Source organism: Chinchilla lanigera, unplaced genomic scaffold, assembly GCF_000276665.1.
Source record: "Chinchilla lanigera isolate Chin_1 unplaced genomic scaffold, ChiLan1.0 scaffold00155, whole genome shotgun sequence".
NCBI lineage: Eukaryota > Metazoa > Chordata > Mammalia > Rodentia > Chinchillidae > Chinchilla > Chinchilla lanigera.
In genome coordinates this window covers 1,797,003-1,819,698 of record NW_004955556.1, presented here as the reverse complement: position 1 = coordinate 1,819,698, position 22,696 = coordinate 1,797,003, and the positions used below count along the sequence as shown (strand labels likewise).

The following is a 22,696-nucleotide window of genomic DNA, read 5'->3' as shown; positions in this document are numbered from 1 at the left end:
CAGACTAGATAATGAGACTTGAGGTGCCTCTTTTGGGTTGTTTCTGGCAGTTTTGGAGAACAATTAAAAAATCCCTCTTTTCCTTCAGAGCAGTGAGACATGAGGCAGGGTAGCAAGGAGGTTACTGTATCCCCTCCAATACTAAAGCAGCTGCAGGGTTGGGGGCCAGGGCCAGCTCTGTCCTCTAAGGGAGACAGCACTCTCCCATGAAGGCCAGCAGTAACCTGCCTATAGATCTATTTTATATCACTTTGTCTGTGTGTCCCAATTTGCCACGCCAAACCGTAGACCCCTCGAATGTATCAGTGGGAGCAGGAAGGTGAAAGGTTCCCCTCTGGGAGAAGAAAGAAGGCTCTGGCAATGGTTTGCAAGGGGTCCCAGTGCAGGTGGGGGTGGGGCCCAAGGCTCCCCACCTGACCCAAAGGGTCTTATGCCACAAAGCGCAGAGCTCCTGGCACAACCCCATCCCTCACCCTGCTGGATCTGCCCTTCCTTGGCAGCTGGGCCTCCAGGGATGATGGATTTCACATAGATTCCTCCGTGGAGCACGCTTGTGTTGACACCACCCTGAAAGACACCAAGGAAAGCTCATCACCCATCACCCCAACCTCCCTAAACTCCCTAACAAAGGGAGCCCCTCCAGCCCCCATCTGTGGGAGATCACCATGCTCCTCTCTCCTAAGAAACAAAGCCCTGGCCATAACTGTCCCTGACCTCTCCTTCACCTTATTTACTGAGACATATAGAGCTGGCTATACTGAAACAAATGTTCCTGGCAGTAAAGATGCCAGCCTTGCATACATCAAAACTATCTGTGCCTTGCTAATGGGAGTCCTCTGTGCCTGGTACTGCTACAAAGTTTCTTTCCCTATGCACTATGCAGGGACCCCCACCCACCTTCCTGATTGATACCAAAAAAGCCGTGAGCTTTTGGAGACAAGGCCTTTTGTTCCAGAGAGAACATTGAGTCATCCGAGAGCTGCTCAACTGCAGAATTCTCCCTTTGTCTTTCTTTTGCATCCATGTGTCACATTGCTGGGTGGGTTAGACTGATACCCTCATCAGGGGTTTGGGTACCCATCTCTCCCTTTGCCCATCTCACCCAATACTGTCCTCTGTATTGGCCTGTGTAGACCGCACTCACCACCAAGCAATAAAGTTAGGTGTTTGCACAGAACATAACTATACAGGTGACAAGGAAGCCCAGCCACACCCCCAGCCAAGCACTGGTACATGGCAAGTGCTTGGTAAGTAGAGTCACACAGGATGTACCAAATTTCTTCTTGTAGCAACCAACAGAGGCAGATTTGCAATGGGCCTGAAGCCTATGCTTGGCACATTTGTGTGCACATGGGCTTGTTGGTGGATACAACAGCAGAATTAAACTACACAGCATTTGCAACTTACTGTTTTTAACTGAGCAATAGATCATGAACACCCTACAGAGCAAAAGACCAAGAGTTAACTCTATTTTTTTCTTCTAATTTACTTTTCACATGTAGACATACAGATAGACAGATGTTTTATTAATGGTATTCCAGCCTTCTTGCACAGTTTTTGAATGTCTTCCTCTTTACTCATTTCCTGTGCCCCCATTCCAATCCCATGATAGGGGATAACACATTAGTAAATGGTAATAGCTGGGCATCTAGTATCTACACTCTTCTTTTTATTAGTACATATTTGCAGTCCATGATTACATTCGTTGTGAGAAGTTAGTACGTGTATGTAACACATCTTAATTTTTTCTTTTAACTTCTTTCCATGCTCACACAATCATATAGAAATGATTTAATAAAAGTCTGCCTAAGCTTCATGATGGACACACACCAGGCCCACACCAGGCATCAGAACAACCCTGCCATAGTTTGCATCTGAAATGTCCCCAAAGGTCCCATGATAAGGCTTGGTCCCTAGCATGGATGATTTGGGGAGGTGGCCAAACCTTTAGATGTGGGGAGGTCTTAAGATCTTTGGAGATGTGCTCTCAAAGGGGATTGTGGGAGCCCACTTCCTCTCCTATCTCACTCACTTCTGATGTGCTGCCTTTCCCACCACCCAAAACATAGAGCAAACCAATCATAGGCTGAAACTTCTAAAACTCTGGGCCACAATTACCTTTTCTGTTTACAAGTTGATTGTCTCAGGCACTTGTTATAGTAACAGGAAGCTGACTAACCCAGACTCTGAGACCTGGTTAAACAGTTTTTCAATGAATCCAAGACTACTTTGGAACTAGACTTCCAGTATCGCTACTGTAAAACCACAAGGCAATCAATCATCACACAAGGGCTTCCAATCCCCCTCTTGAGCAGCTGCAGACCAGAACTCTCAGTCTTGCCTACCAGTGGCCTTCTGCCTTTTCTGCCCTCTTTCTGTCTAGCTCCTGCAGCTGCTGTTTAGAGAGGCTTGCAGGAGGGTGATACAGTTCTCCCTTCCCAGTTGCACAGCTTCATTTCAAACCACTAGTTGGGGTCATTGGTTTCTCACTGACAAGCACAGAAATGTATACACTCTCGCCTAGGTTACCTGTTGCACAGAAAGAGGCCTCCTAGCCACGTTGTCCACTTCTCTCTTGCTTGCTTGGTGTGTGTGTCATGAAAGTCTTTCCATGTGGCTGGACCAAGTGCCCATTCATTTTAATGGCAGCAGCTTGGTGTCTGTGTATACACGAGCCTTAGCACATGCAGCCTTTCCTCAGTTGGTCCTAGTCATTTTTCCTCAGTATTTTTATCACTACAAGCAACAGTGCATTAAACATCTTACATGTATAGCTTTCCATGTACACTGGGAATCTTGTTTCTATTTCTATGGACTCAAAGATATGTACATTTTCATTATAATATATGTTGCCAGATTGTATCCCAATGTGAATGTGCACATAATTATTCACATTTCTAACAGATTTGTACAACAGTCCTTTTTTTTCTGCATCTCATCAGCTATATTTGGCTAAGCTGATAGTTATAAAGTTTCATTTTAATTTAATTTATATTCCCATGGCTTCTCATAAGTTTGAGTGTTTTTCATTTGCTTGATGGCTATTTGGATTTGGGCAAGACACTTCATAATTATTTCTGAAATTAAATTTCTACAAAGAAAATCTAAGATTTTTTTGCCAGCCAAAGGAAATCACCAACTTTTTAGCATATGCATATGCATATATAATCTAAACTTTAGCAAGTGTTTCAGATGAGAAATAGCTACATTTGATGTCTGTTAGGATTGTTACCTCAGGTCAAGTATAAATTGGTGGTCCTTGATACCAGCCTGCTCATTCTCTGCGGACCCACAAGCCTTATTTCTTGGGGTCTTACTTGTTCTCTTAAAATCACTGACTGACGGGGCTGGGGATTTAGCTCAGCGGCACAGTGCCTGAACGGCAAGCACAAGGTCATGAGTTCAATCTCCGGTACCGGAAAAAAAAAAAAAAAACACTGACTGACAAGCTGATGGCCTGTGGGTGGTCCAACAGCCCAGGATCCTTGTTCTATCGAGATGTACAGCATTATGTAGGAAAGCAAAGCACGCCCACCATCTCTTACATTACCTCTAGAAGTCTCCACTGGTCATACCATTTCCTTACCTGGTGGAAAATTCCATTCTCTTTTCAATCAACAATTAAATGCAACAATGACATTCCTGAAATCCAGATATTTTGCAGGATCTCAAGGTAACAGTTTCAGCATTTGGGAATAAGAGAAGCACCCTCCAACCTGTGGCTCTGAACTCTCACCACCTTTGTGTGCTCCATTCTCCAAATCTTTGGGCGATCTCAGTTACATGGGTCACCTCCCTCATCAGGGGTCTGCCGGGTAAAGCTCAGAAGCCAAATGCAAAGTGTCAATCTGGACAGAGGTCTTACACACTGAACTTTGTCCTTGCCCTTGGAGGACCAAATACAAGGCTTCTCCATGATCCACTTGGAGGACCAAATACAAGGCTTCTCCATGATCCACTTGGGATGACAGTGGACAACCCCTCTTGACTTTGGCTGTGACTTGAAGCTCCATCTTCTCACTGTACTCCACCTTACCATCAGAATAAGGACATGTCCTCCACTTCTACCCACATTGCCTCCTCCCATGGTTGGAGCTCCTGAGTGTCTGCCCCTGCCTTAACCTCAAGTTGCCCTGTGTTTCTCAGTCTGTCTTTGAACTCTTGTTCCCCACAGGTAGCTCCGATGCACCTTCTTGGCTCACCCACTTTCCACATGCCACTTACACACAATGCACACATTATCAAGGTGGAAAGCCCACCAAGGCTCCAGATGGACAGTTCTTTAATTGTTTTCCAAGCCCCACTAACACTTACCGTCACGCTGAATCCAAGGGTCCCATCTTCTTTAACCAGCTCTACAAAGTAGATTTCACCTGAGTTGGTTTCCAGAGGTGATGGAGGTGAAGAAGTACCAACACCCTGCCCCAAACAACAAATAGAAAAGAAGAAGCATGAGATGCCTGCCCTGCCTGCACAGGAGACTCCTCTGAGTCTCACCTGCTCCCAGGAACAGGCAGCACTGCACCCAGAAACAGCGTAAGCTTCCAGATTGGCCAGGAGGGAGTCCCTCTGGCTGCAGCAGTTCCTCCCCACATAACCTTGCCCAACCTCTCCCATTCTACAGTGCCCACTTCCCAGTCCAAAGAGCGAGTAGGTTGATTCCCTTCTGTCTGTGTAGTTGAAATTGTGCTGAAACTATGTCAGGGTCCCAATAAACGCAGGTCCCCTGCCGTCTGCACTCACAGTGTTAGAATGGAAGTTGTCCAGGTACTTCCTGGGAGCCCCATAAACAATGCCAGCCAAGTGTGGGCATGCTGGACATCAGTGACACAGCAGCTGCTTGAGGCAAAAGACAACCTCAGAGGGCTTTCCGCTGTTCTTAGTTAGATCTTTGCCATACAATGGGTGCATGCTTTAGGGCAGAGAACAATGACCATACCACGGAGCAGATGTTTTGCTAGGTACCGGGGCAGCAGTCATATAACATTTGTTCACCCATTCATCCAATCATGCAGCAGCATTTATTGAGCAGCTATCATGTGCCAGGATGCTATTTTTGAATGTCCCCTTGCAAACTCCTAATGAAATTGAATGGTGGGGCTGGGGATTTAGCTCAGCGGCACAGTGCCTGCCTGGCAAGTGCAAGGTCATGAATTCGATTCCCAGTACCAGAAAAAAAAAAAAAAAAAAGAAATTGAATGACAATCATGACAGTTAATACCATCATGAGAGACCTTAGGGATCATTAGATCATGAAGGCACAATCTGCATGATAAATTATTTTGGGAGTGAGTTATATGTAAAAAGAGAGAATTCATCTGTTCCCCTTTTCTTCTTCCTCTTTCTCCCTTTCCCTGACCATTTACCCAGTCCATGGCATTCTGTTATAGTAACAAGAAATGGACTAAGACATAGGTGTTATGCAAGTTGCTGGGGAGATGGCAGCAATGACACAGGCCTAGCAGGGTAGAGATTTTTAACAAAGAGATTGCCAACAAATTAACCCATAGCTACATGATAAAAAGTATGAATGTGATGGTCTGGAGGCTCAGGGACACAAGTACAAGCAGCCAGGAAAAGGGACAGTGAAATGTAAAGCCAGACGTGGCTGAGGCAAAAGCTCAGGGTGGGAAGGAGCAAGCCAGCATCTGAGTGCCAGGCCAAGTGATCACTAGTTCAAGGCAGAGATTACAGGACACAAAGCTGGCCAAGAGATCTAGAGGAAGCTGGAATACATGGGTCTGGCAGTGTGTACCACGGCCTTCTGTGGCGTGGAAAAGCCACTACACCCTTCTCTGTGCCCCTCTCTGCTGGCCCCAGAAGCCAGCTTGCAGAGGCACAGAGGCCCTCTCTGCCCTGTGTCATACCAAAGGAGCCTCACAGGGAGTCGTCTGGGAAGCAAGTGTCAGCTGTGACCCCAACACCTCAGACTTCAGCCCCAACTCTACCATAAACTTCTTGTGGACTGTAGCATGACACTTTTGACCCTATGCCTCAGACACTGCACATATAAAAGGGCTGGCGGGTGAACAGGTTTACACAGGCTTGGAGGAGCCTCCTTAAGAGCACATGGTGGGCCAATGCACTACCAGGCACATGGTAAGCACCAAACGTCAGCCCTACATGCTCTGTTGACCTCTGCACCAGGCAAATACCCACCAACTTCAGAGGAGCTGGCAGGCTCTAGGAACCAGCAAGAAGCCAGTAAACACTAGGGCTTGTACCACCTGAGCCTGGGGCATGAGCAGGAATGGACAACAGGGCCAGGGAGCCTGGTAGGAGCTGTGCTGCTGGCAGAGGGACAGCCAACCTGTGTCAACACAGAGAGGCAATAAGCTTGTCCCCATTTGTGCCCCACTGCGGTCTCCAGCCAGGCCTCAGCAGGAACAGAGAGTGACATGGACCATAACTGTCAGTGACAGGGACCCAAAGCAAATGGGAGGGGCTACAGCATGGTCTGTGGGCCACTGGAGACTCTAAGGAGACAGACAGTGAGGGTAGGGGGAGCTGGGCCTGAAGTGCGGGACTCTCAGTTCGCCAGGGCCAGACTGAATCTTCTTCCTCCCCAGGCTCTCAGTCAAGAGCAGAGCCTCTGAGTGCCAACTTGGCGACAGTTAGAGGCCAAGATCATGGGACACCTGATTGCCTGCACCCAGCCCAGACAGCCACCCACTTCCTGCTGTTGTCTCCATAACCATTCTAACTAGTGGTGCAGGGAGCTGGTCCCCGACACTGCCAGGGGCCCAACACTGAGCCAGGGGCCCAGGCACCCCCACAACAACCATGCAGGGCAAGCACCTATTTCCATTGTGCAGATGAAGAGACTGAGGGTCAGAGGGACTGAGTGACCTCTAGTGACATGGCACACAGAGAGCACAGGACCTGGGGGAGACACTCTAAATTCCAGGAAGTGGACCAAGGAACAGTTACCTTCACTGGCAGAGGCGAGCATGGAGGCCTCTGCTGGGGTGTGGGGCTCTGTGCTTGGGCCGTTTCCTGCTCCTCAGGGTCTCTGTGCTGGTTGTATGTGTGTGGTGACAATCTGCCCGGGTGCCCGGCACTCAGGATGTCTGTAGAGAAGACGCCAGAAATGGCCATGCTGTCCTTTCCTTCCCTGGGGGCATTTCCACAAACACCTGTGAAGCAAGCCGAGAAGAGGTCAACAGCTTGGCAAGGCTGGCATCGCGGTGCTATCTCTGTATGGCGACAGTTTTCCTTTGGGGACAGAGAATCCCTTCATAGGTGTGGGTGGTGGTGTGAACTTAACACCTCATGAAGGGCACCACATTTGGAATGGAGAAAGGGAAGGTTCTGCAAGTGATTCAGAAACAGAAATGGAGGCCACTTGTGTGATCAACTATGAAACCACATGAGCAAGGAGAGCAAACGATGCCAGCTGCCCTTAGTGAGCACTGTCACATGATGGGAGAAAGAGATGGAGAGAGAAGAAAGATCTTTCTGCTTTCTCAAAAGATCCCAGGAAAGTGTCATCCCAGCTCAGAGAAGAGAAAGCACAGTCTCAAGGTGGAGGCATCCTGTCCCCAGTCCATGACCAGCACACAGCACTGCTCTTAGCCCTGCCCTCTCCCAAAGACCCCGCTGTGCATAGCCACAAACAGCATGTGACCCAGAGACCAGCATGCAGGGACCTCGGGGGGCTTGGTGATAACCAGACAGTGGCACGTGTGCGTGGAGGCTGGGTCACCGATTCCTGTGCAGCCCAGTAAGCCTGGACCCAGCACAGAATGGAAAGAAGAACAGGAAGTGGGGAATCCATGGGCAAAACCTTGGACAACTTCCTTATATCTAAAATAGAGATTAATCATTACCAATAATATTGTAGGATTAGTAAGTCTTCAGGATTATTTATAGAGTCAGAGAGGGTTTTATATATGTAGAAAGAAAGATAAAAATGTGTCTATGTGTGTGTATATATATATACGCATGCATTATATATACCCATATGCATAAGTAGCTTAGTACATATGAAAAATAAGGTATTTACTATTAATGTATTAATAATAGATGCTCAACAAACATACATGGGAGGAAGACACGAGAGTTAGGGTTTCTTTAGACCTGAATATATAAATGTACAGGTAGATTCTCTACTTTGACATAGACTCATCAGCACCCAGGGAAATGCCCAAACTCACATATTGAATGAATTTAATTTGAATGAATTTGATTTAATGGATTTGGCTTTGAGTTATTCAGATCTAAAGGTATTCAGTAATGAGAGGAAATGCTAGAATCCTGGCCACTTCTTTCAAAATCTACAGTCATTTTCCTTCTGGCAGTATTGTAAGCATCTATTCATCTCTTTCCACACCCTCCACAAGAGATAAGGATAAGACTTATGACTGAACTGAAAGCCAGGCTGCACCACTGTGTCCTGTCTGATGGAAGCACAGGCTAGGTGATCTCCTGTGGGTGACTGAAACTCAATTTATGCCAGCAGAGCAGTGCATACCTGTAATCATAGGCCCTTGGCAGGAGGATCTCAAGTTTAAAGATAGCCCAGGCAGTTTAGTGGCAGGGCACTCTTGGGTTTGATCCCCAGTACTGAAAAAAACATAATGAAAAATCCCACTCAGGTTGCACTGGTTGCCTCAACAGCAGCCTGAGCAGATAGAAATTCATAGTGATCAAGTCTGTGCCCAGGAGATCCAGCCAGTGTCACTATGTAAACCTCTTCCTCTATCAATGGGCCCACTGCAGAAGGAACACTCATTGTGACAAGAACCACATTCCCAACAGATGATTGGGGCCCTGCAGTGAGAGGACACATAATTCCTAAACATTATGGGTATCTTAGTCACTTTTCCATCACTGATACCTGACACCCACAACTTAAAGAAGAAGTTTACTTTGGCTCACGGGTTCAGTCCATGGTTAGCTGGCTCCAAAGCCAAAACAGCATGGTGGAAGGGACTGGAAGAGGAAAGCTGTTCAACCCAAAGCAGCCAGAAAGCTGAGAGAGAGACAGAGAGTAAGAGAGAGAAAAAGAGAGAGAAAGAGAGAGAGACAGAGACAGAGACAGAGAGACAGAGACAGAGACAGAGAGACAGAGACAGAGAGAAAGAGAGAGACAGAGAGAGAGAGAGAAGGGAGTAGCCAGCTAGGGACAAGAATACACCTTTCCAGGTTAAGCTCCCAGTGACCACCTCCAGCCAGGCCCCACCTCTTGATAGCACATTCAGCTATGAGCTCATGCATGGATGAACCCACTGATGAGCACAGCACCCCCATGATCCAGTCAACTTTCACATGAGACTTTTGGGGGACATTTTAGATCTAAACTATCACATTAAAGGACACATTGTCTGGATTCTGTTGTGAGGCTGTGGTCTAAACATTGCAGACTTTGAGTGCCAATATTTTACACACCCATCTGCACACACACACACACACACACACACACACACACACACACACACACATGCACGCATACACTCTCCAGCACAGCAAGCCATCCTTGGACTACCTAGATTGATATTTAATCATCTGCATTCTGTTTCTGGACAACTGAAGAGAAGGCCTGAGTGCCTCTCTCTGCAGAGAATGTGGAAGAAAATTCAAGGATTGCTGAACTGCCTTGGGAAGAAGTGGCAATGCTGTGACATCCAACAGAGACAGTGACCCTGAGGCCAGTGCTATGAGAGCCATAGGGTATCCTCTGGAGAAGATCTGCCCACATACTAAAAGGCAAGGCCACAGGTAAGGCCACAAGAAGCCTTAGAGCAGCTACTTTCAATAAGCCTTTGAGTGACACAGGAATGTCCTCCCTCTCACATGAGAAGAGGGTAGAAAAGCACAGGATGCTAATAAGGAAGCAGAGTGATGGCCCCCTATCAGTAAGCAGAAGCAGGGCCCGCCCTGGCCCCAAAATCACAGAGCTTACTGATTTGTACTGCTACACTGGCTCTTTGCAGGCCACCACCATTAGGACAGCAGCAAAGGCCACGCAGCCTTTGGTATTCAGTACCTCCCAGAAGAGAGGAGGCCTTCAACTTCTGAAAGCAGGTGGACACGTACCTTCTGCCTGAGAAATGGTGAGCTCTATGTGGTCAGGAGAATTCTGAATCATTCTAACCGCCATGGTGAATGTGAAGCCCTCCAGGCTGATGTGGTTTAAGGCTAGGATCTGCCCTCCTGGAAAAAGAAAACATCTCAGAGGTCCCATCAAGGAAACAGGAAAGCATGCATCCTGAAAACAGCATCTCGGGCCAGTTCATCAAAAATGTACCTGGTTTGATCTTCTTAGTTTTTGCTGCTGGTCCTCCAGGTATAATAGAAGATATAAAAATGCCAGGACTCGCTTGGCCTACATCTTCTCCCTCATTAATAACAAAACCTGTAATCCAAGATGGCATTTTAATGACTTTGTAGGTCAGAGAGCTTAGGTTGTTTGCTGGGGCTCACACAGCGAGCAAGTGGCACTGTTGATATTTGGACCTGGGTGCAGCACATGGGGAGGAGAAAAGGGCTCTCTCTTTTCAGCTATCGCAGCTGACGCTGGAAACACAGGCCACCAATGTACACTAGATTTGCTCTAGCTGACAACCAGAGACAGGACAGAGATGATTTCAAATCAAGGACCCTGTGTCTGGACTTTATTCTTATATGGCTTTAAGGGTCTTAAAATAAGATCAATAACAAAAGGTAAGAAATATTGGCCGTTCCTCCCCACCACTGAGAATCTAAGAAAGGTTGTGGTGCAGCATTAGGGGAAATCTTTTTCTATCCTGTGCTTAGATACACCCTGAGGACACTTCAGACAAGGAGATCTTTAACCCCAAAGTCCCATTGCTCTTTAGGGATTCTTGAAGACAGGAAAAGGAAGTGATCACTGACAAAGGCAAACTTGGAGAGGAGAGGCAGGCAAAGGGGAGCAGAAAAGTCAGCGGAGAGAGAGCTGCACATAGCTGTCCCTCTGCCAGCTGTGAAAGGCTGGGCTCACCCGCGGGGGCTCCTACCAAAGCCACGGTGTGGGTCACGCCTCAGCGCCACGTGCACGAGTTCCCGACCCAGCTCAGGGATGAAGCTCTCTCTCCGGTTCTTCTGTGACCCTGGAGGGGGAATCACACCACTATGTTGTGTCCCATCCCCCCCAATAGAAAAGGAGGAGACCAGATTTCACACATGTGCACACCACACACACACACACACACACACACACACACACACACACAACCCTGAAAGCAAAAGTAGCTCCCATTTACTCTCCCACCACACTGGAAAGGAATCCCTGAGCTTCACGGGTCAGAGCAGTTAAAGTCAGCTGTGAGAGCAGAGGCCAGGCAGGGGTGGGACGTGAGTCTGTTTCTACATGACTTAGTATAGCTTAGTTTTCCTGCCTTGTGACTTAATTGGTGGCAGTGACGACTAAAGCCAAAGCTCAGCGATGAGGCAGCACAACCCTCGCCTCTTGGGCCTTGCCACATTTGGGACTGGAGGGTCCTCCCCGGGCCCTTGTGACGCACACTTAGTCCCCAGCCTGTGGACTCCTGGGAGGTGGGAAATCTCTAGGGGGTGACGCCAAGTGGGAGGAAGTTAGGTCATGGTGGGAGGTGCCCTTGGAGGGGATTTGGGGTCCCTGGCCCTTTTCTATTTCTCTCTTTTCTTCCTGGCCGCCATGAGGTGAAGAGATCCCCTCCACCATGATATTTTATGCCACTGTACGCCCAAAGCAACAGGGCCAAGTAACCACAAACGGAAACCTCTGAGACCATGAACCAAAGTAAAGTCTTTATAAGCTGATTTAGCTCAGGTATCTGTTAGAATAATTGAAAGTTGGCTAACATGGCCCCCTAACAGTCAGAGGGGGATAGGGACTGGCAGCCCTGCTCCAGCCCCCAAGAGCACTTTCCTAACTTGGGTCTTGGAAGAGACCCATAGCAGAGCCCTATGGCCGTTCCCTGCCAGCTGGAGCCACAGGTGGTACGCCCTGATGCTTGTCACATGGGAACCCCCCAGTGGTGGCCCACCACAACAGTTGTCCCACATCTTTGCCTCCCCCAGCAAGCAAGGAGGAGCCTGGCAGAGTCAACAAAGGAGAGAGGCCTGGTGCTCTTCCAGATCCAGCCCCCAGGCCTCATGCATAAAACTCCCCCTAGGTGTAAAATCTCTGTCTATAGCCAGCTGGGTACTTGCAGGTGGAGTCCTGCCTGCCCTGTGTGTGTGTTTTGGAGACTAAAGAGGCAGAACCAAAAGCCTTGGTGCATTTTTCTGAACACACCACTCCATCTTGGTCCTGGAAAGCGCTTCACTGAAGCTAACCCAACCAAAGCCAGATGTAGACGGGAAAAGCTCCTCCCACACACTAGCAGTTTGGGGAATCATTTAAGAAAATGAAAAGATTGTGAATATTGAGAAGGAAAATGAAGTGGTGGCAAAAGATTGCAACAATCATCACAAGTAAGGCTTCTTCTACCCCAACCTGGCCATGGTAATTACCTGGGCACATGCTCTGAACAAGTGGCCCCCAAAGAAGGTCACAAGTCGTTGGCTTCTGGATCAAACAGGCACTGTCCTGATGCTCCTGGCCAGTGCAGGGGCTGTGGGGAAAAGGATAAGGTGAGATGAAGCGTCCCTAGAAAGCAGCTCCACTGGTGTTTCTGAGTATAGGTGGTGGCCTGGGGAAGGCAGGTTTGGGCCAGATCCATGGACAGACCCCTCGGAAACCTCATTTAGCTATCAGGAGCCACCAGAAAGATCTTTCTGCCTGTGAATCCACACAGACTTCATGATAACCTCCCACGCTCCACCTTTGGGTTGGATATGTGGCTGCTGAAGACCCCATTTGCTCCGTCATAGACTAGGAATTGTCTTCCTGGGAAACCAGGTGTCACGGCACCAAAACCAGGTGGTAAGTGTAACATACCAGCATTCCCCATGGATCCTGGTGTTCTGTGGTTTGTCCTTGCTGTTAGAAGAAGGCCCTTTGCAGCATTGGCCATGCCCCACCACCCTCCATGTGCTGTCTTTCCGAGGGCCGCACACAGTCACTTACCTGTGTGACCACTGCAGCCATTCGAGTTGGATGTCCCAATCACACACACTGCAATCAGGAAGTGTTTCTGTAGGCTCCCCCCAGCCTTTGCTGCAAGTGCTGGGGTTTGGAGGTATTTGTCCCCCAGGGTTTCATGCATTAGAAGATTGGTCTCAGTGTGGTGGTTTTGGGAGGTGGTGGAACCATTAAAAGGTGGGGGCCTAGAGGTGGAGGGTCATGGCCTCAGAAGGGATCATGCAGTTCTGAAGGACCTCAGTCCCTCATCTCTGTCTCCAGATTCCTGTCTCACCGTGAGATCTATCCTTCTCACATGCTTTGTCACTACAGTGCCACCTGCCATGAGAAATGGTATCCCACTAGAGCCAGCACCATGCTGGTTGGACAGTCCCTTTCTTTATAAGATACTGAGCCTGCATTAATTTGTTATAGCAACAGAAAACAGACTAATACACACAACATTCTAGCAAGCAAAGATTGTTCCAGGCACTCAGAGAATGAAGGTTATAATTGTGACCATGCCTCACTCCTAGGGTCAGCTCTGCACAGTGATAATATACCTTCAGAAAACAGATGCAAAGCTATGGGTACTCAGAGTCTTGATATCCAGCTGGATGACCAACCACCTGAGAAGACCACCACTCAGAGTGTCCCCAACACCCAGCCATAGGCTAGATAGCTGGACCACAGTAAGGTATGCTAGTCTGGGATCCTTGGATCCCTCAGCATACCCTAAAGCAGTGATACCAGGAGCTCCTGGCAGGGAGCCTGGTGCTATTCAGAGGGATTGCTGGGCAGGAGGAACTTGGTGGGTTCAAAGGCAGGAGAAACCCAGCAGCATGGGAGGAGCTGAGGATGTGTGGTCTCTGAAGGAAAGGAAGGGCTTCTCTGCCCCAGGTTTCAGTGGCTCAGGTGATCTGTGCCACACAAGCCCCCACAGCTGTTTAAAGGCCATTTACTTCAGGTCACCAAAGCACAAGTGATACATGGGCCCACATGTAGGAGGTGCCTACAGTAGTCACATATGTAGACAGGAAATAGATGGCAGCCGTCAGGGCTAGGCAAAGGTGGAACAGGGAGTAGGTGCTGCACGGGGCAGAGTTGCAGCTCGGGAAGCTGGAGAGGGTTCTGTGGCTGCACAGTGTTGACAGTTGTACAATAAGGTGCGTGGACTGAATGCCACTGAGTGGATGCTTACAAATGCCTATGATGGTACATGTTATGGTTTGGGTATTTTACCACAATTTAAAATTTCCTTTAATGCAAGCCTTTTCTTAAAAAGTCCATTTCATGGAAACCTCCACACTCAGCCTCACAGCTGGGGAGACAGCTCATCTGCTGCTCCCTTGGGAGTCTCAGTGCTGAGCAGAGCAGGCAGATGAAAGCAAGTAGTATATCAGCATGGAGGGGATGCAGCACTGCCCAAATGCAGCCAGCATGTGGAGGAGCTAGCTCTTTGCTGGCCAGTCAAAAAAGCCTTCTGAAAGCAGTGACAGAAAGCAGTGGCTGACTTCTGCAGGGGCAGGGGCTATACATCAGGGTTGTCGTCTGCTGGCCTCTCTTCTGAGAGGTGCTAAGTAAGCAATGGTGCTGGCGGTGGGGACCCCGCCTGCAGATGGGGAGGCTGTCCCACCCTTCCCATCCCAGCTGCAGCCCTCTCTGGTCACCCTTCTCAACTGCCAAGCCACCAGAATGACACTCTTTCCCACACCATCCTGTATGGGCACCTCTGCTGCACATGAGTACCATGAGCCAAGGCGCATGTCTGTTCTACTCCTGGCTGAATCCTTGCACCTGGCCCAGGGCTGGCATGAAGCTGCTGCTTAACTATTCTTTCCAGTGGACTAACAGGGGTTCCTCTCCTTGCTCTCACTGAGCCCAAATTTTACTCTTTAGAGAAGATCTGATGTCACATCCCCAAACAACCTTCCCCAGGCCTCACTCTCAAGGGCCGATGTCCCACCATTTCCCTTCAAGACCAGAGAAAGGGCATCAACCACAGACTCAGCCAATACTCAGCACTTGTGACAGTTTCATTCCCACAGCTGAAGGCTGCTAACACCCCTAGAGGGGTGGGGAAACTGAGGTATAGACACACTGAACACTTTGCTGAGGACCACACAGCACTAGTCATTTGGGTAAGTAATGTAAGTGGGCTCCAGTGGCAGCAGGATCACTCCACAACCTAGGCTGGAGGGACCTCAGCTGAGCCACAGCAGAAACACTGAATGTCTCATCCAGCTCACCAAGGTTGGCAGTGTCCCATGGGCACTCTCGTCACTCTTACCCACTGCAGACTTCAGCCACAGACATGGTGGGCAGCATGCGGGGCCAGGCTCAGCTCACCCTGACAGTGTTCCTCTCTTTCTGTCCTCAAGTTTCCTGTACATCTTGTGAGACTCCCCACCTCCAACCTTACCCAAAATATGAGGGAGCCCATCCTCCCACAGATGACCTTCGACCAGTGGGGCTGGGAGCAAGTGCAAAGCACCTACCCACCTGTCCTGTGACAGAAAAACATGGGGAGCTTCTGCAGCTTCTCAGTGGAACAGAGCCCTGGTTGCCCTTGACAGCTACTCTGATGACCCCACCCTGTAGTGACTTTCTCTTCCCCGGCTCACTCTGTACTCACTCCCAAACCCACCCAAACTAAGTCATTATCCCAGGCTGTGCTGCTGCGGGTCTTCCAAGGTGTCCAAAACTCAAAGGCAAGTCCTCAGTTTCCCTTTTCATCTAAAGGTTCCTAGTAACCTCTGGAGTGAGTTAATAAAGGTGGACACTGATATACTAAAACACATAAATGGAAGGTGGAGCAGCTAGAGAACTTACAAGGACTCTCAATTTGCATCCTGGTGGGAAGGTCATTGCCAAGCAGGCTGCAAAGCTCTGACTCTGCGTGACCCCTAGAAATCCCACCATCCTCAGGGAGGAAGCTTTGCTTTCAATGCATTTCTCCAGGTGGCTTCTAGGATTGGATATGTTTCCAAAGCCATGGTTAAAAGCTTGGCCCCCAGCCTATGGCACTATTGGAGGTGGTGGACTGTTAAGAGGCAGGGCCTTGGGAAGAAGTGAGGTCACTGGGGGTGTGGACATGCAGCATATGTTGGGACTCTTGCCACTTTCTCTTCCTTTCTGCCCTTCCTGACCTCTATGATGTGAAAGGGGGCTCATTTACCACACACTTCTGCCATGATGTACTGCCTCACCACAGACCCAAAGTAAGAGGACCAACTATAAACTGAAACCTTCAAAACTGAGCCAAACTAAACCTTACCTCTTTTTAAGTTGATTACCTCAGGTATTTTGTTACAGTAACAAAAGGCTAACACAGTGGCCTTGAGTCAGTCATAGGTGCCTTTGGAACAACATAGTGCTATTAGTTTAGATGAAAGATGAAAATTGGCCACAGACCCTTTCACATTCCCTCATGAGGAGGTAGAGGCCATTTCTGCTTGCTTTACATCTGTGCCAACCTGGAACAAAGTTAATCAAGAGTGTGTCAAATTGACACATGCTAGCTCCAGGCCTACACTTTGAGAGGACTTACAACCTTTTCCTGGGCTCTCAAAGCCAGAGCTACCCTGTGAAACCTTACTACATGGAGATACTACATGGAGGACCCAGCACTCTCCACATCCCAGCCTCCCACAGTGAGGGGCTGGGCATACAAGGACAGGTATCTCCGATCTTCCAAACCCACATAGCACCCAGCATCCACCAAGGACCATCGTGATCCTGGCCAGTACCAAAAGAAGTAGAAGAAACCCTCAACAAAGCTCTGCCTGATTTTTCAGCCAAGATAATTGTGAAACACAATAGTGAAGTGATTGTTGTCTGGTTTTGTTTGGATCTGAAATGACCCTCAAAAGTTCAACCATTGAGGGACTGATCCCTAAGATAGCAATGCATAGAAGTGGGGCCTACAGTGATGGTTGTATCATGAAGGTGCTGACCTTACCAAAAGATTAGTTCATTGATGAGTTCACAGCTGAATGGGCCATTAGGAAGTGGGGTGCACTTGGAGGAAGTAGGTCACTGGGGTCATGCTCTGGAAAGGTACATTTTGTCCCAGGCCCTGCATCTCTGGCTCTTTTCCTCACTCTCCATTTCCTAGCTGCCATGAGGTGAACAGCTTTCCTCTGCCATGCCTTTCCACCATGACATGCTGCCTCAACACAGCCCAGAAACAATGGCACCAACTGACCATGGACTGAACTCTCTGACATTATGAGCCAAAACAAACCTTTCCTTCTTTAAATTGTTTATCTCAGTATCTGACCCCAGTAACAAAAACCTAGCTATGATGATTTACATGTGGATCTTCCCCTAAAGCCTCATACAATCATAGGTGGGCCTTTTGGGAGGTGATTGGATCATATATTGATTGGTCCACTGATGAGTTTATAGTTAAATGTGTGGTTAAGAGGTGTGGCTTGGTTGAAAGAGGCAAGTCATTGGTGGCGTGGCCTAAAAGGATTTGGCTCCCTTCCCAACTCACCCCTTCATGTTCTCTGCTTCCTGGCTGCCATGAGTTGAATGTGAGGTATCAGGTACTGTGTCTCAGTGATGAGGAGAGTGACTAAGACACTAACACACTGCTTTATGCCACTGTACACTTTAGGGTACAGCAACAGATGCACAGGTTTTGTTCCCTGTTATTGATTGACTTTCACTGCATTGGGATGTACATTTGCACTAACAGAATTTGGGTAATAATTTCCTAAGAATTACCCTCACCATAGATATAATATAATATAGATATAATTTTATATATAATTATAATTATATATAATCTATATATAGATATTATATATATGAGTTCAGATCAATCATCAATACCTTGTTACTGAAGCAAATGTACAATTCATCCCAGCTCCTGCAGCAGCAACCCTCGCTAGCCATGTTCTGCCTGGGAGTCTGTGCTATTTATATAACTTTCAATGTAAGTGTAATCCAAGTTCCAGGCTATTTTTAAATGTATGGATCATGGTTTTACAATGAAAAGTTGCATTTATAAGCTCACTATTTTCACATGGAAGTTTGAAAGAAAAGTCACCCACAAAAAGGAAAGGGAGCACAGCTTCATGGCAGAAGTTATTTGAGTGTCTTTGAGTCCTGCCCTCTTAGTTTTCCCTCCTGTAAAGTGGGGAGAACAATGAAAATACTTCACAGGTGTTATGGTTTGTATCTAGATGTCCCCTCAAAGCCTCATGCAGTCATGGGGTGTGTCTTTTCAGAGGTGGCTGGATCTAGAGTGTGTGATGCTGGGATTAAGGGTGTGTGATTACTAAATCAGCCCACTGATTGGTTTGGCATCATCCTAAACTGAATATCCTTGGAAGAATACAAAAGGGACAGAATATAAAAGCTGCTATTGTCACTTTGGCTTGCTTGCTTTGCTACCTTCTTCCTGCCATGAACTATTTCTCCTCTGCCATGCCTGTCTGCCGTGCCATCCTGCCTTGGAGCCAGCCACTTATGCATAGAAACCTTTACAAATTGTGAGCCAAATAAACATTTTCTCCCTTAACTTTCGGTGTCATATATTTTGTTTCAGCTACAAGAAAAGGTAACTAAGACAAAAGGGTCTTACAAGTCAAATTAGTTGATGTGTACAAGTGGGTAGAACAGTACCTGGCTTATGAGAAAGCTGAATGGGCTTAATGTAATTTGTTCACATTGTTGTCTTCCGTTTTTTGTTATCATCTAGTTGTTTCTTTACCACTAGGAAAGAGCAACATGGTAGGAGGGTAAGGTTGTCCCTACAGTGCTTGGCTTAACCCATCCCATGGCCAGGCTTCTGTAATCTCTGGACTTGGCTGGAAGCAACCCAATGAATGTCTCCTTTCCTTAGGTGTCTGACACCCTTTAAACAGTTGGTTCAAGTGCAGATGGCTCAGCACACCAGTTTCTGGTTAGGTGGGCTCAGAGAACAGAGGAAACCCACCTGCCTCTGACTGCTTCTACCCCAATCTCCTTGGTGCCATTAGAGCTGAAGTTCTCCAGCGACACGCTCAGCAGGTCTCCCACACCATCCTGCACCTTGGGTGCAAACAACTCGTTTTCTGAGTATGACAGTCTCTGATTCCAGCTGAGAGGCTTCCATGGGGCCTGGTGGGCAGGACTCAAACTGGCTGTTTGCACAACCTTCTGCTGGCCTGCAGTGGGGAAGAGACAGATGAAGACAGAAACACATAAAGTGATGCCATTTCCACAGCCTTCCACAGCCACTAAGCCCTCCTTTCCTGCATGGAGAGGCTGCTTGCCTGTGATTAATGGGGTTGTGATTAGTCCTGGGGATTCAGGTCCTCCCCGTTAGCACTTGTTAATGAACTGTGCTTCAGAAACCTAAGCTTAGCTGACAGACAGGAAGCCTAGGAGTTTGGTCCATAGGGAGAACCCAAAGTATTCCCAGGAATGCCAGCGGGTAGAAGCAGGGCTTCGGGTAAGATTAGCTGCCACTACCCTGTTCTGATTCCCCTTTTACAGATCTGTCCCCCAAGTGATCTTACAACAAATGGGACAGCAAATAGCCAGGGATCTCCAAATCAGGCTCTGCCCTGTGGACTCTACCCTTTACCCTTAATCTCTATACAGCCTAGTTTGCCCTGGTAGTACTGTCTCATGTAAGATCCCATTTCCTGGAACATGACTGTAGCAACCGCACAGGACCCTCCCTTTGACACCTCCCTTTCTCCCACTGCACAGGAAAGCTGGCTAAATAACTCTGGTGATGTCCTCAACTTGAGGCCATGGGGGTGAGGGACTCTCCACTTCACTAATTACAGCATTCATAAAAACTGGGATTCTATCAATAGGTCTCTTGAGTTAATGAGGCTTTGCACAAAGCCAATTTTATATTTTGAGAAAGAAAAACATTATCCACAGACCATCTGTTCCATGCTAAAACCAGGAAGAAAAGACCAGCGTGCACAGTGTCTGTGGGCTCCAGTTTTCTCTCTGTGTATGCGTGTGTTGGGTCTACACTTGTGTGTTGATGGGGGGTGGGGTATACAGGGTGTGTATGGGGTGTATGTGATGTGAGGGTGGTTGTGTGTTTTATATCTCTGTATGTGTGCATGTGTGTGGTGTGTATGTATAAGGTGTGTGTGATATGAGAGGGTATTTGTGTGTTTATAGTATACAGGGTGTGTATGGGGTGTATGTGATGTGAGGGTGGTTGTGTGTTTGTGGTATCTCTGTATGTGTGCATGTGTGTGGTGTGTATGTATAAGATGTGTGTGATATGAGAGGGTATTTGTGTGTTTATAGTATGTGTGCAATGTCTTCCTGCATGTATGTACATGTGAGTAGGTGTAGGGCATGTACATGTAGTATGTGTGCTGTGGGGAGTGTGTGCAGTGAGGCGAAATGCATGACGTGCATGTGTGAGTGTGCACCATCACCCCATGGTGACATGGTACCCCTTGGCAGGTGTCAGTGGGCACCAGTCCTTCAGACAGCCCCTTTCCCCTTGGTGCAAGCTGGTTCCTTGCCAGTGCTGTGCCCACTGAAAACACCAGCCATGAGAATCAACCCCCTTAGGTGGGATAGGCAAGAATGGATGGAGGGGAGTGAGTGATGGGAATAGAGGTTGCAGCATGTGTACAAACTGTGTAGGGTCTCACACCAGTACTTGAGGCACTCATGCTGATGTGACATCACTTGGTGACATTGATGCCAGTGGCACCCAGCCCTCACTGCGAGCATGCCCATGATGGGCACAGTGGGAGCAGGTATACTGATTCCCACCTTTCCCCTCCATAGTGAGCCCTTCTGCCCACTTTACAGAAGGGGAAACCTGAGGCTAAGAGAGAGCTGATAACTTGCTCCTGGCCCCAAGGCAAGGAAGTGGAGGAGCAGGATTCCCACCCGAGTCTATGGACTCTACAGCCCATGCTGGACAACAGGGTGTCAGGCATGCCAAAATGAAACCAGCAGCATGGCAGGAGTGCCAGCCTTCTGATCACCAGGCCTGAAGGGACTGAGACTCCGGCCTTCATCACAGTGGATGGTAACACCCCAGGGGAGCAGAGTTTCAGCAGAGACCATGGAAGTCAGATCTCAGCTCAGAGAGGTTTAGAGGGCTTGAAGCAAGGGCTGGGGAGCCAAGAGCTGATGACCTTTCAGGAATGGGAAGAAGCAGAGCCAAGAGTGTCCGAAAGCCAGCAGCACACCAAGGAGAGTGGGCGGTTCCTGCACCCAGTGTGGGTGACTCACAGCCCTATAGCACCTAGGAAGCAACTGAGGAATACCAAGAGCTCAGTCCAGGTTAGTTGCAGCGTTCAGGCACACAGGAGTCACCCACGTGAGGGCCACAGGGAAACAGGCCGTAGGATGGGGCCCTGGGAGAGCCAGAGCTTGCCTGAGGTCCATACCGCACGCTCCACAGCACTGACAGGTCCTGCCTGAGTCAGCACAAGTGAGACATCTGAAAAGCCCAGTGAGTCCTCTTGCTCCCCAGGGACTGAATATAACTACGGAGTAACAAGCTGTTGAGACAGTTTACAGAAGAATGGCTAAGAAACGTTTGGGAAACGTTCAACTTCTCAGCAATCAAAGAAATGCCGAGTAAAGAAACAGTGAGAAATTGCTTTTACCTATCAAGTGAGCAAAGACAGGGAGAATGACTTCTACTCCCAGAGGACGAAAGGAGACAGGCAGACATAGAACCCAGACATAGTGCTTGGACACACTCCCAGCTCTTGTACCCAATAGTGACACTCTGAGACCTTGCTCACAGAAGATGCAAGATGTGGAAAAGCATCCCCTCCAGTGATAAATATCATGATATTGTTTGCAGTAGTGAAACATGAAAAGCAAACTCTCAAAAGAGGGGGATGACGGAGTAACTATGTTTCCATACAAATCATCATGGACCAGCCACTTCCCCTTCACATACTGTTACTCCACATGGAGCTGCAAAGGCTGTAGGATGCTGTTCCTGACCACAGAGCTTCCCTGTCTTCCAGACAGGTACATGTGTGGATAAAAGCAAGAGCCTATTACAGGCAAGAAGCCACAGGACCAAAGGAGCACCCACCCTACCAGGTGGGAATGTCCTGGGGCAGCTGATCAGGAATGCCTTTCAAGCTGTAGGTCCTTGAATTTATTCATGGAGACGGGCCTCTCTTGGTGACTGGGCCTAGAACGGTTAGGAAGAGCCTCACAGGGAAAGGCTGCTGAGTCCAGAGGCCCTGGAACCCAGAAGTCTTGGTGTGACAACCTAGAGATCAAGGTGGCATGCATAACCACTAGAGAGCAAGATCCAGCCAGGGCTGGGGCCACATGGGTGAGCTCAACATGTTCGTCACCCCGAGGGATGTGAACTTGTCTCTGCAGAAAGCGTAGCTCCACAGACAGCATCTCACTGTGGAAAACCATGATTGGATCGGTCCTTTCAAAGGCCACTTTGAAGGTGATGAAAGGACATTCAAAGGACATGAGTCTCAGTGGGGAGCACCCAGTGACAGATGGGGTGGAAGGACAGGATGCAGGACCACATTCCCAGTTTCCTGAAAAGTAGGTGGGTGGGTGGTTGCACTTGAACAAGACAAAGACTGTGGCAGAGGGAGTCATGGGGAGGGAGGGTGGAGCATGAGGACATGGGGAGGTGGCAGCTCATGGACACACGGTCACTGAAAATGGATACCCATCTTTATAGCAGTGCAGCTCAATACATAT

The 22,696-nt window shown here is 48.4% G+C and overlaps 1 protein-coding gene across 10 annotated transcripts in view; it reads right to left on the bottom strand.

Annotated features, from left to right (window-relative positions):
• Positions 1–22,696, bottom strand: part of Frmpd2 (FERM and PDZ domain containing 2) — a 115,817-nt gene that overhangs the window by 28,258 nt on the left and 64,863 nt on the right. For all 10 annotated transcript variants that reach the window (XM_013508802.1, XM_013508806.1, XM_013508801.1 and 7 more), the window contains 8 exons: positions 18,960–19,170; positions 12,460–12,560; positions 10,980–11,072; positions 10,250–10,357; positions 10,039–10,155; positions 6,931–7,136; positions 4,315–4,419; positions 474–567 (listed from right to left, as the gene is read on the bottom strand). In XM_013508802.1, coding sequence (XP_013364256.1) covers positions 474–567; positions 4,315–4,419; positions 6,931–7,136; positions 10,039–10,155; positions 10,250–10,357; positions 10,980–11,072; positions 12,460–12,560; positions 18,960–19,170 — 1,035 coding nt within the window. The remainder of the gene's footprint in view (positions 1–473; positions 568–4,314; positions 4,420–6,930; positions 7,137–10,038; positions 10,156–10,249; positions 10,358–10,979; positions 11,073–12,459; positions 12,561–18,959; positions 19,171–22,696) is intronic.